This window comes from Chelonoidis abingdonii, chromosome 25, assembly GCF_003597395.2.
Source record: "Chelonoidis abingdonii isolate Lonesome George chromosome 25, CheloAbing_2.0, whole genome shotgun sequence".
Lineage (NCBI taxonomy): Eukaryota > Metazoa > Chordata > Testudines > Testudinidae > Chelonoidis > Chelonoidis abingdonii.
The window spans coordinates 17064813-17077937 of NC_133793.1; the positions used below are offsets into that span (position 1 = coordinate 17064813).

General features: G+C 58.4%; 1 protein-coding gene across 1 annotated transcript in view; it reads right to left on the minus strand.

Annotated features, from left to right (window-relative positions):
• Window positions 1–2667: 2667 nt before the first annotated feature.
• FOXO6 (forkhead box O6) overlaps window positions 2668–13125 on the minus strand; it is a 100262-nt gene continuing 89804 nt past the window's right edge. The window contains exon 2 of the mRNA XM_032764051.2: window positions 2668–7109. Coding sequence (XP_032619942.1) covers window positions 5697–7109 — 1413 coding nt within the window. The 3' untranslated portion in view covers window positions 2668–5696. The remainder of the gene's footprint in view (window positions 7110–13125) is intronic.

The following is a 13125-nucleotide window of genomic DNA, read 5'->3' on the forward strand; positions in this document are numbered from 1 at the left end:
CAATGTTTTTATCTAACGTCTTGGTGTGTTTGCCAGGAACAAAACAATATAGCTCACAAGTATTGATTATTATACTTGTGCCCTGCTTTAACCTTCCAACGCGCCCTCTGGTACACCACATTCACTGACTCCTCCATCTGTTGCACACACACACAGGGGTACGCACATGCACCCGCACACACGCGCACACATGTGCTCCTGCAAACACACACACACGCACCCACAAGCATGGAAGTCAACTGGCCATACTTGTAATATTTAAAACAATTTTATTCATGAAAATATGCTGTACAATGCACTATACACAGTTCTTTACATTGCCACATACACGAACTCTAATAGCACAATCAAGAAGGTTACATTGCCTACAATATATGTGCGGTGAGAGATAACAGCCTGTCCGAAACCCTCCCCCCAAGTCTGTACAGTTATAAATATGAGGGAAAGAATGAACTGAAACATCTGTATAAAGCAAACTGCTGGAGCCAGTCCCTCTGGGGAGCCAGCTCCGCTATCAGATTGCTCCTGGCTTGTGTGCCCATCACTGAAGCCAGGTCCCACCAGGCCAGATGTGGGAGCCAGGCTGGAAGCATGGGGCAGAGAGGGACAGTGTGCTAGGGAACTGAGTGGGAAGTCCAGAAGAGGAGTCTCTCAGGGGGGCTGAGTATGGGCTGTGCTTGGGGACCTATGTCCTGAGGGAGATTTAAAATAACCCCCATGAGTCCTTCAAATCAAAGAACCGGCCTTCTCCTTCTCTGTGCTCCCAGCCATGCTAGGAGCCGAGCGGCTGGTGGCTTGGCACATGGCCACTGACCTGGAGTCCCAGCGTGGCCTGGCAGGGCCGCCCAGCTGTCTCCAGAACTCCCTGGACGTGACACCGAAGCTGTGTTTAAACGTGGACTTATGGCCAAGCCACGTGACAACAGCCTGTCTAGTGCAGACACCACAGCCGTGTGCTCACAGGGCAGAGAGCCTCGGCCTACCCAGCCTCGTGTGCGGCTCCTCACCGTGGGCCTGCGCAGACTGCGCCAGAGCACGGAGCCAGCTCACAGCGCGCGGGGCTGTCAGCAGCCCTGTGACCCCCAGCTGCAGTGGGGGGTTGCTGGCAGCCCCTGACGGGGGTCAGAACTGCAGCAATTCCACCAGGGAGAGCAGCTCTCCAGCCCCAGTCTCTACACAGGTGGCGGGCAGGGGACCAGACCAGGCCTGTGCACGTATTGTCTGACCCTTGCATACAGGAGCCCGGGGGCCCAGGGCCAGGAGGGAAATGGAGCTGCAAGGGAATGACTGACCCCGCCCGACCTAATCTGTCCCAATGTGCCTCGCCTCCGTCTCCATCCCGATCCCCGAGCAGCCCTGGCCCACACGCACAGCCCTCCTCTCCGCTCCCCCCGGCACTCGGGGTGCTGCACAGGTCCCTTGGCTCCTGCCCAGGCTCCTCGCGTCCTGCATCGAAACTCCCCCGCGCAGGCCTGGGGCTGAGGGCGTGGGTGTCACTGGGTCGCCCTGCCAAGCTCCCTGCCCGTCACCACACCCCTTGCACTGCACAACGACGGCACACACAATGCTTACCAACACAACTCCACCGTAAACACGACAACCCCACGGTCACGAACCACAGACAGTTTCGCAAGACGACGTGCCCGGGGCTGGCCTCCCAGGTCAAACACACGGCGAGGCAGGGCAAGGGGCGCAGGCACAGGGAATGCCGGGGGTGAGGGGAGCTCTTCTCTGACTGAGGCCTCCGGCTGCTTCCTCTCAGTACCGACAGATACTCAGGGCTGGGCAAGGCCAAGGGGCTCCCTGGGCATCTCTGTCCCTCTTCCCATCTCCTTGGGGGGGAGGGGTGTAAGCTGAAAGGCCCAGCTGGCACTGAGCTCCGGGGGCTGGGGCAGAGGCAGGTAGAGGCGCCCGGGCTGCAGAGAGCAGGGAGAGTCCCTGAGACTGGCAGAAAGCAGGAGTGGTGACTGGGCACTGAGCACCCCCGTGAGCCTGTTCCATCCCCAGGACAGAACAAGGCCTCGCCTGGGCTGGGTTCCCTGCCAGATGATGGCATGTCTCCCCTCTCCATCCCCTCTCTCCCAAAGCAGGAACGAAAGCACCTGAGAGGAGCAGAGACTTTGCAGCAGAGCCAAGCCTGGCAAGGACTGTGCCAGCCTGTGCCACTGGCCCTGCCACCAAGGGGGGTGATGCACTGATGCCGGATCCAAAGCCCCAAGCGTGTGGCTGGTGCTGGTGGGGTGGGCGGGGTGCCCGCCTGATGCCACGTGCCAGGGGCACATGCCATCCAGTGCCTAACGGCATCATCCTCTATCGTGCTGCTGGGGATGTGCCTGGAAGATCAGGTGTTTGGAAGGAGGTAGCTCCCTCCTTTCTCCCACATAGGGCAGCACTGCTCCCTGAACACCCTTGGTGCTAATAGGTGGTCCCAGCCCTGCAGCCGCCAGCCCCATGGTAAGCAAAGCACCCTGCCACACCCATCCTCTCTACCCCAGGCTAGGGCAGGGCGAGGGGCTGGGTATTTCATACCCATCTGTCATTGACGATTTCTTTCTGCAATGAATTAAATACATCTGAAAACAGAATGAGAAGGTCGAAACTGACTGGATGAATGTATGCTATCAACCAAATCATAATAATTTTTAAAAAAACCTCTGAGAAAGAATATCTAGAATAGAATATATTAAATTCTGTACATGATCCAACAATGTAAACATAATTAATTGGTAATAATGTCTTTATAAATAGACTACGACCTCTATGTACCTGGAGCAAACATCATCAATGGTACATCAATGGGCTCCTTTGTTATTTCCCACCATAGACACATGCCGGGTACCTGATGGATCCTGGCTAGGTGAGGCGAGAGGACATGGCGTATGCCCACCGCAGGGCGCCACTCTGCCCCAGGCAAGGAGCAGCTGCTAGGTCTCCTATGGCCTTCATCAGGCCCCTGGAAGATGCAGCGGCTGTGATGCTGGGGGCTGGGAGAATTGCTGGAGTGGTGCGAGAGAGAGATGGGGACTTTAACAAACTGACCCCTTTCTCTGTGCCTGACAGTGCTTGGTGCTTCTGGGCCATTCACAGAGAAAGGAGGGGGGCTGCAGGGGAGGGGCATGGGACAGCCCCACGGAGGAGGGCAGCACCCTTCAGGGCTCCACCTTACGTAGGGACGGGGACCATCTCCTCCCATTCAGCAGCTCAGATCTACGCTGCCTTTCAGATGTGCCTGTGCTGGCTGCTCCTGTGGGGGACAAGCCTGAATCCAGACCACAGAGCCACAGGCTCCATGGGCCAATGCAGGAGGCTCCAGATGCTTTCTACACCACCTGGCCACAGAACCCTCGTCGCCCCACGGAGCCAGGGAGCCCCAGTTCCCAGCTACGTGGGATTATGCCAGGGCCAGTTCTAGGGTCCCTTTCTTGGTGTGTGTGTTGAGGTCCCTGGAGGCTGCTGTTTAAAACACAACCAGCCTTCCAGGCACCCAGGGCTGGTTAGACCTGGGGAATCTCGGAATTTAAGAGAATAAAATTTGACTCTGGCGTCAGTAGTTTGTCACTGCTCAGCGCTGGGTAGCTCACTACATAGTTCGGCCTCTCTGACTATACTTTGGGGCCCCGGAAGATCATTTGGGGGGCAAATATCCCTCTCCCTGCTGGGAAGCGCCAGGCCTGTGTCCTACAGTCAGAGTTCACAGAAACCTCGGTTCCCACCCAGGGGTTTGCGCCCTGGTTGGTAGAGGCTCAGGGTCCAACAACCGGGGATCGCAGAGCAAAGCGCAGCAGAAACAACATGTGTCTTCATTTCAGAGCCAGGAGCCGTGCCCTGGTTAAGGAGGAGCTGGACCCCCAAAGAAGGGCTCCAGCCCCAGAGCTCAGACAGTGTTTGGGCTCGACTTGTTGAGATCCAGGGACTGTCTACAAGGTCCTGGGCAGTTTGGAGATGCCCTGGGGCTATGGGTCTGCCTCAGGCCGGTGGTTGCTGAACACAAGCCGATGGGTGGGGATTCCTGCCTGGCATGGGGCCAGCACAGCCCACTGCTCAGTTGTGCCTGCATTGCAGCTGCCAGCCACTCCTGGCTCTTCTGGGCCCTTCTCACTTATTGGAAAGGATCCTTCCCAAAGGCGGTGCTCTTTGCACAGCTGGCCTGGGCCGCCCAGATGAGGTGGGCAGTGCTCAGAAAGCAGGCTGCCGGACAGTTAGCCCCCCTGCTGTGGGCAGCAATAGCACCTCTCCCTTGCCTGGCAGCCCCAGGCACCTGCCCAGAGCCTGCATACGACCCTGGGGCGGGGGAGGGAAGGGTTTGCTGGTCTTGAAAATGCAGGGGCACAGTGAGCTCCGAAGAGGGAAGCAGGTGTTTGAACCCCAAGTCCAATGGGGAGGTCCAGTGCCCTGGCACTGAGCACCCAAACTCTGGGAATGTTCTGCATCACAAGCCAGATCCAGGTTTTGCAATCAGCTCCTAGCCCTCCGCACATCCCTGATATTAACTACCATCTCCCATGAGCACGCACTGCCTGCAGACTGCCTCCCCAGCTCCCAGCACGGCTCGCCCGTTTGCTCATCTAACAAGGTGATTATTCAATGGCAAGAGAGTGCATAAAATCAAATAAATAACTCCCCTCCACCTTCAACTTTCCCCCGCCTACCTCTCCAGCTGGGATCCAGGCTAGCAGCATGCCCCTCCCAACAGAGCCTCACACAGGCTCCTGGGCCTGCAAAGCACACACCTGCAAAGCCAGTTCAGGGCATGCACGCCTGTGCCCCCGCCCACACACGCACCGACTGTGCGTGGCACAATGCATGTTGTTTACAGACAGCTGCCAGTCGTCGGTGGGTTGGGATTTTTGCAGGCACTGATGATTGAAAATGTGGCCATCCCCAAATTTGGCTGAGATCAAACTGGCTCAGAATCCAGAAGCAAACTCTGGAGAGAGCCCCATGCGCGTGGGTGCTGCCAGCAGGCAGCCCCAGCTGCTAGCTCCAGAGTTCAGAGGCTTTCCCTGGCTCTCCAGCTACCCCGGGTTATATCAGGTTCTAGGATAGGCTTAAACAGTACACGGAAATCCACTGGTTTGCTGCCGGGTGAGTGGGTGGAAGGGGCTGCAGGCTGACACTAGCGCTGACTGCTGGGGGGAGCCAGCCAACCGCTCCTGATGGCTGCAGCTGCCCTGGAAACCAAGGGCCTTTGCCGTCACTGTGCCTCTGCTCCAGGGCCGCCACCCCCTGTAGGTAGCCAGGAGAACCAAACCAAACGAGCACAAAAGGTGGGGCCATTTGGAAAGCTTATTCTGACAAATGCAAATGCCTTGGGCCCAGCCTCTGCACTGCCTCACCTGGGAACTCCGCTAAGGGCGGAGGCGGGACAGGGCATGACGGATTCCAGGCTGCCTTTGCGCCCACACCCAATGTGCTAGGGAAAGAACTGGCATGAGCCTGGGGCTCCCCAGCACAGCCTGAGCTAGCTAGTGTGGTGCACACATCAATGCGGGTGAACCCCAAGTCTGCACTGGTTGGCGGGGCTGTGTCCTGCGCCCGGACGGCTCTGTCACCCTGCGGCTTGTGCTCAGGGTGGCTCTCAGGTTTAACAGATGGCTCTAGCCCATCAGAACAAATAAAGGCAGAAGAGAAAGAAAAAAAAAGTCTGTGTCACTGTTCCCCAGGTGATTCCTTGGTGGGAAGCATCTGGCTTCGTCTCAGCCAGGCACCCAGCTCTGGTTGGGGGGCTGGGGGGCGCTGGGCAGCGTGGCCATGTTGAGGCCGTTCTGCGGGGGCAGGGCCGAGTCGAAATTGAAGTCCATCTCATCGCTGTCCATAAAGTCATTGAGGATAATGGACTCCACGTCACACTCCAAGCTGCCATTGAACATGTCCAGGTCAAGGTCTGCTGGGAACCTGTCCTGGCCCAAAACAGGGGGGTGATTCGCCCCTTGGTAAGGGCCCTGGAGGGAATCCAGCAAGCTCATGTGTGTCCCTTGGGTATTGACGTAGGGATGGAGATGCCCGTGGTGGGGCATGGCTGCCAGGCTGCAAGAGTCACTAGGCAAGCTCAGAAGGCTGATAGGAGTGGGTAAGGCACTGTTGCTGACAGCAGGGTGGTGGCTGGCTGGTGACGGGTGGTACAAAGTGTTGCTCTTCATGAGGGAGGCCGAGTGGGCGGGGTAAGAGGACAAGCCCAGCTCCCCGCCTCCACACATGAGGGCGCTCTGTCTGTGGCTGCGGGACGGGGCCAGGACGCTGCCCTGGGCCATGGGTGGCTCGCCCTGAGCCATGCTCTCCTTGTGCGCGTAGGAGATGGAGGAGAGCAGGTCCTGCAGCGAGGCGTTCCGGTAGGAGCCGGCGGGGGAGAAGGTAGCTTGCTTGTTCTCCTGGATGGTCTGCATGGGCAGGCGCCGCAGCAGGTTCATGGCGGGCTGGCTGTAGATGGTCCCACAGTACGTGCTGGTGGCTGCCCCGAGCGTCGAGCACTTGGAGTTGAAGGTGAAGCTGGAGCTCCTCTGCCTGAGGCTGCCCGAGGGCAGCGGCTGCGAAGGGCTCATGTTGTAGTTGTCCTGCAGATCGTCCAGCAGGCTCTCACCAAGCCCTTCATTCAGGCTGATGGTGCCGGTCAGGTCGGTCAGCCGGGGCAGCTCCACGGAGCACCGGCTGCTTAGGGAGGGAGACATGGTGCTGGAGGGGCTGGGGTACATCAGCGGGGAGGATGGGGTGCCGTCATCCTCTTCCAGCTCATCCGGCTCGTGGCTGGACATGATTGGGGAGAGGCGCCCACCCAGCGTGCTGGCCGAGGAGTTGGCCCGTGTCCGGAAGTCGGCCCAGGCGTCATACTCATCGCTGGCGTGGGAGGCAGGGCTCTCAGACCACTTGGCCTGCTGAGAGGACGGGCTCTCCTCCCCACGCTCCTGAGTCGCCTGCAGCTGCTTCTTCTTGCTGGCTTTCCCTTTGATGCGCAGGAACTTGCTGTTGTTGTCCATGGACACTGAGCGCCGACGCGGCGGCTTGCCGGTCTTGCCACCCTCGGGGTTCAGCATCCACCAGGAGCTCTTGCCGGTGCCCTCATTCTGCACGCGGATGAAGCGGGTGTGCAGGGACAGGTTGTGCCGAATCGAGTTCTGCGGAGACAACAGAATGAAGAGCCTCTGTCAGTGAGAGTCCCCAGAGCCTCTGCCCTGGGACTAGTGGCTTCCCTATGGTGCGTATGGAGTAAGCACTGCACTAGGACCCCTGAGAGCTGGGGTCTATTCCCTGCTCTGCCACTGGCCAGGTGGGTGACCTTGGGCAAGTCACTGCCCCACTACATGCCTCAGTTTCCCCATTGGTACAATGAGGATAATGATACTGACTCCTTGATACAAGTGCTTTGAGATCTATGGCTGGGAAGAGCTGGGGGGTTGTCTCCATCTCCCTTTGATGCACTTCAGGAGCAGGCCACACCTGCTCTGACATGCACTAACCTGGGCAGCTGGGGACTTAACAAGGGCTCTGACAGCCGTGGTAAAGGAGCCTCTCCCCCCACAACAGTGGCGATGTTGCAAGAATCATAGAATCACAGAACATCAGGGTTGGAAGGGACCTCAGGAGGTATATAGTCCAACCCCCTGCTCAAAGCAGGACCAATTCCCAACTGAATCATCCCAGCCAGGGCTTTGTCAAGCCTGACCTTAAAAACCTCTAAGGAAGGAGATTCCAACACCTCCCTAGGGAACCCAGTCCAAATGCTTAACACCTCCTAGTGAAAAAGGTTTTTCTAATATCCAACCTAAACTCCCCACTGCAACTTGAGACCATTGCTCCTTGTTCTGTCATCAGGTACCACTGAGACAGTCTAGATCCATCCTCTTTGAAACCCCCTTTCAGGTAGTTCAAAGCGCTATCAAATCCCCTCATTCTTCTCTTCTGCGACTAAACAATCCCAGTTCCCTTAGCTCTCTCATAAGTCATGTGCTCCAGCCCTCCTAATCATTTTTGTTGCCTCCGTTGGACTTTTCCAATTTTCCACATCCTTCTTAGTGTGGGGCGCAAAACATGGAACAGTACTTCCAGATGCGGCCCACCAATGACGAATAGAGGGGAATGATCACGTCCCTCGATCTGGTAGCAATGCCCCTACATATACAGCCCAAAATGCCATTAGCTTCCACTGTAACCCCTAGATCCTTTTCTGCAGAACTGCTGACTAGCCACTCGGTTCCTAGTCTGTAGCAGTGCATGGAATTCTTCTATCCTTCACCCTAGACCACCAGTACACCTCAGCCCGGCCGGGCGAGGGCCACTGGGAGTTCACTCTCCATGGCACCTTCAGTCCTTGACCTCTCTGCTGTGGCTGAAGCAAAGGGACCTGTTTGTGCCACAGCAGGGCTGCCCCCCAGGAGCAGCACTGAGACTCCCAACCCATTGCACAAAGGCTGCTGGACAGGAACAGCTCTCCGGCCTGACTCTGCTCTCACACTGGTGTAAATCAGGAGCAGCTCCGCTGGAGCCGATGGAGTGACACTGATGTCAGAGTGTGACTGGGATCAGAACCAGGCCCTGAGTTTCTGGCAACCGGGGCCTTGCAAGAAGGGCTCCCTGGTCCCACTCCCAATCCCCTTCCCCCAGCACAGATTCCTGGAGCCCTCCTTCAGGGCCCCCTTCGCAGCACAGCCCATACATAGTCTTTTTCAGACCCAGCGCACCCATCCCGCTTGCCTTACTGATGCCAGGCACGTGCCCAGTCTCTCACCAGCCTGGTAGAAAGGCCCTTTCTCCCAGCCCCCCAGTGGGCAGGGACTCCCTGTTCCTGTGCTCGGGTTGGCTTCAGACTCTTCTCACCAGCCCTGGCTACTATTTCATGGCGAACGCCGCACCTCCTTCACACCACGAGGAAAACATTTCCAAAGCTATTGCACGCTGTCTTCTGCATCGCTCGCCTTGCGGCCCAGGGCAAAGGTGAGCCTCTGGGTTAGGCTGGCACTAGACTCGCTCTATTCTAGACAGTGACCAACGCCCTCCAGCATCGCATTAGCCCACTGACTACACAGCCACCCCCACACGCAGGATGGGTCAGCCCAGCAGGGGAGACGTGCCGTGGTGGGAAGGGTCTGGTTTGAGAAGTACGCTGGGGCTCTGTGTTTCTGGCACAAGTGGCAGATCTGAGAAATGGGCCTGGCCTGGGATGGGCCTTGGCTCTGGGGGGAGTTCAGCCCCCAGCAGCAAGTCAGGTTGCAGAGACCTGCAGGCTCATGGACCTTGCAGCTAGGAGCCTAGTTGTGCTCAATCTCTGTGTAACGCTGACAGGCCCCAGGTGTTGGCGGGTGGGATTGAACCAGGAGCCTTGGGAGCTTAGTACATGAGCCTCTGCATAGAATCATAGAACATCAGGGTTGGAAAGGACCTCAGAAGGTCACCTAGTCCAACCCCCTGCTCAAAGCAGGACCAATCCCCAGATTTTTACCCCAGTTCCCCAAATGGCCCCCTCAAGGATTGAACTCACAACCCTGGGTTTAGCAGGCCAATGCTCAAACCACTGAGCTATCCCTCCCCACAGCATGAGCTAAAAGCCACCTGGCTGCTAGCAAAGGCTGGTGAGCAGACTCCTTTTATCTCTCACTTCAAGTGGTCTCAGTGCCATTAGCTGGACCAGAGCACCACCCCCAGGAGGTGTGTGATTACCCATTAAGGGTGAGTGGGTCCCTCCTGGCTCAGCCCTAGGCCGGGGCAGTGGGGATGCTACAGTCCAGGGGGCTCAGGCCCAGCTCCCTCCAATTCCCTCAGCCCATCATCTGTATCAGCAAATCAGGAGCCACCCCCACATGCAGGAAGGGTCAGCCCAGCCATCTTGAATGCGCCAGAGCAGACACAACATGTCCCCTGGGGACCGGCTCCATGGCACCAATGGCGGCTCTTTGAAGCACCTCAGCGTGAAGAGTTGGCCAGCAGCCAACCAGCTGGGCTCTGCTCACAGCAGGAAGCCGCATGCTGCATGCGGATCGGAGTCTGCCCGCGGGCAGGGCGCGCATCCCCTAGCATCACACACCTGGCACAAGGGCTGCTTGCAAACCATTGTGGGGATCTCCTCCCCAGCGTGGCAAGTCCCGCCCCCAAATCCTCCCCTTAAATACAAGGTGTGGTCCTGACTCACCCGAAGCCCAGAGCATGTGAGTTCTGGGGCCCATGTCTCGGGCCCATCTCTCCTGTCAACAAACACAGAGTTTAGCTATTGAGGGTGAATCCCCCTGAGTGGCTCCTTCCCCTGCAGCATCCTGAGGTACCTGAGGAGGACAGCACGGTACACAGGCATGGGCGTGATAGTATCCAACCCAGATTTTTTCTCAGCAGCACCTTTGAATCCTGGTGCCAGGTGCTTCTGCAGCCACCTCAGTGCTGCCTGCTTGCAGCAGGAGCCCGTCTGATGCTGGAGTATCCTGGGTTCTGCATTTACAGCCCACCAGGGCTGGTGTGATTAGACTCCCCCAGGGTGCAGCCAAACCCTGGGAAGAGAACACGAAAGCTTGCCCAAGCCACGTGTACATGTGGGAGACTCCCGCAGCTCCCCCAGCTGTGCCACGCCAGCACTGTTCTCACCCACGGTTGCGTTTCTGACACTATTGAAAGTGGGAGCACCAGGCAGGGCCACGCCCTTCTGCTCACCCCCCATGCTACAGCAGAGAAGTCCAGCATGACGCACGTGGAAGGTGGGCAGCGTTACTCTGTGACCCGGGGATTATTCCTTGGAGTTCGGGGGAGTTTGCCAATGGAATTCCCAGCGGGCACCCTGCAGCTGCCAATAGCATGTGTCACTTGTGAGGACGCTACAGAAAACTAGGCCATTGGGAGGTGGCATGATGAATGCTCCCCAAGGCTGCCTCACACCTGACCCCACCAGACAGCTGGGGATTGTGCTTTGCTCTCTAATGAGCCCCTCTGCCCCCTCGTTGCCTTGAGTGCCCCTTTCAGAGATTGGTCTGGGGCAAAGGGGAAGGACCAGGATAGGTCTCCTGGGTTCTACGTGCTGCTGTGCCACCAACTCACTGTGTGACCTTGGAGAAAGGCATGTGCCTGGTTGTGCCTCAGTTTCCCTGTCTGTGAAATGGGGATAAAGGTGGTTCCTCTGTAGGAGGCCCAGTGCCCAGCACAGTCCAGAGAGCTGAGGGTGGAAGAGACCAGGTCTGAGGCCTGGGCAGGGGGCATTCTGTGCCAGCTGGAAACCAGAGATGGGAACATCAGGGAGTTTGCAGAAGGGCTACCTGTGGCTGAACAGGCTCCTTGGTCCAGGTGTCTGTCCCGGCCCTGAGCCTCAGCTGAGTGTGCTGGGGAAGGCAGCAAGAGTTTAGCCCCAGTGCAGCTGGGGGAAGGGGCAGGGAAGGGAGAAGGAAGTTGCCAAGGTGCCTGGGAGAAAGTTTGGTGCGGCTGCCAGCCTCGAGTGGCATACTAATGAGGAGCCGTGCGAGCTCCGGGCCCATCCATCATATTATGTAATGGCTTCTTTCTCCGCACTTCATTTATTTGGAGATTGCTCCCAGCCTGGCTCCTCGCCAGCAGCCACCAAATCCAAGTCTACAGAAATCAATCTCGCGCTGACTGATTAAGCCGTGTTTAGAACTAATTGCTCCTTCGTGTGTGGGGAGAATAAATTACGGGCTTTAATTTCACATCTTTAAAATGCAACTGCAGGTACGGGCTGGCCATTAACCCCTTCCCAGCCTGCCCTCAGCACGGAACAGCCCCAGTGCCACCTGGCCAGGCTGCCACACACGGGCTCAGGCCAGGGCACCCAGGCGAGAAACACTTGCCACTGCTGGGGGCTTCTGTGGGGCACATGGGCGAGGAGCGCCTTGGCCCTCTGCTCCCTTGCAGCCTGCTGGCTGTCCCCAGGAACCACACAGTCATGGGCAGCAGGGAGACACACCCCACCCAGCCCAGAGCACCTAGGGGGCTGGTCGCTCTGCCTCCCTCCTTACCCCCATCCCTTTGCCCCCATCCAGCTCCACAGCCCACTGCCTCCTGCCCCCCATTCCTCTCTCGGCCTTCTGCCCCACTCCAGCCTCCCCTCTGCCTGCTGGCACAGTGCCTGGTGCCCGAGCCAGCGATGCCCTCACCTAGGCTGGCCCCCAGGCCTGTCAGAGCCGTTCCGCGAGGAATCCCTGTCCCACCAGGTGATGTTTCTGTGCTGTTGCTAAGAGCCCGGCCCATCCTGGCCGACAGTAGCAGAGATGCTCCTGGAGCGCTGGCACAGTGGCTCCTCAGGCTGCATCAACCCCTGATGCCCAGCGCTGAGCGAGATGCAGGGTGTACCTGTGCTCTGCAGCCTGGGCCCCACAAGGGACACGGTGCAAACTTCTGCTGCCACCACCCGAGTCATCCCTGCCGCGGCAGCAATGTGAGGCATCCTGCTGGGCAGACGCCAGCAATAGCTGGCAGAGAGAGGCTAACTCACGCCCTGACTGCAATGCCAATGACCGTCTGCCCTGGCTCCTCGCGCTGCTCCCACCAGCAGAGCCCCACTGCTGCTAGCAACAGCACAAAGTGCCCTGGGGTGGGCAAGGCTCCCAGTCCAGGGACCACGTGCCACCCTCTAATCAGGGCATTGGTGCCCAGGAATAGATGGCCTGGAGCTTCCGACAGGAGCTGCCAAGGGGTGGGCGCTTCATTGTCTAACCCTGAGTTATGGGTCATATCCCCAGAGCTGCTAGAGCCTGGGCAGGAGCAGAACGCAGCACCCCCGTGGGCAGGGGCAGGACACAGCGCCCCCTCCGACAGGGGAATGCCAGGCCAAGCTCTGCCAATAGCCACATCAATGCACTACAGTCTTGAGGGGTGAGGGAAGTCCAGTTTCCAGAGCCCACCCAGCCCTCGGCCTCCCTCCTGATGCTGCCAGCGAGATGCCTAGCACTGTTAGTGGTGTGGATGCCTGTCCACTGAGAATGGCTCTGTGCCCAGGCCACTGGAGGCAGGCCCTGAGCAGCATCAGATTGCAAGGATGGGCCTTCATGCACTTGTGCCCTCCTAGCTCCAGCCAGCGTCCTGTGCCACCTTCCCTGGCAAGGCGAGGGCAGAGGAGCCTGCGGCTGCAGGGCCAAGGACACTGCAGCGCCTGGGACGAGCCGGGAACTCCTCCAGGCTGAGGGGTGCTGGGGGAAGAGGAGGGAT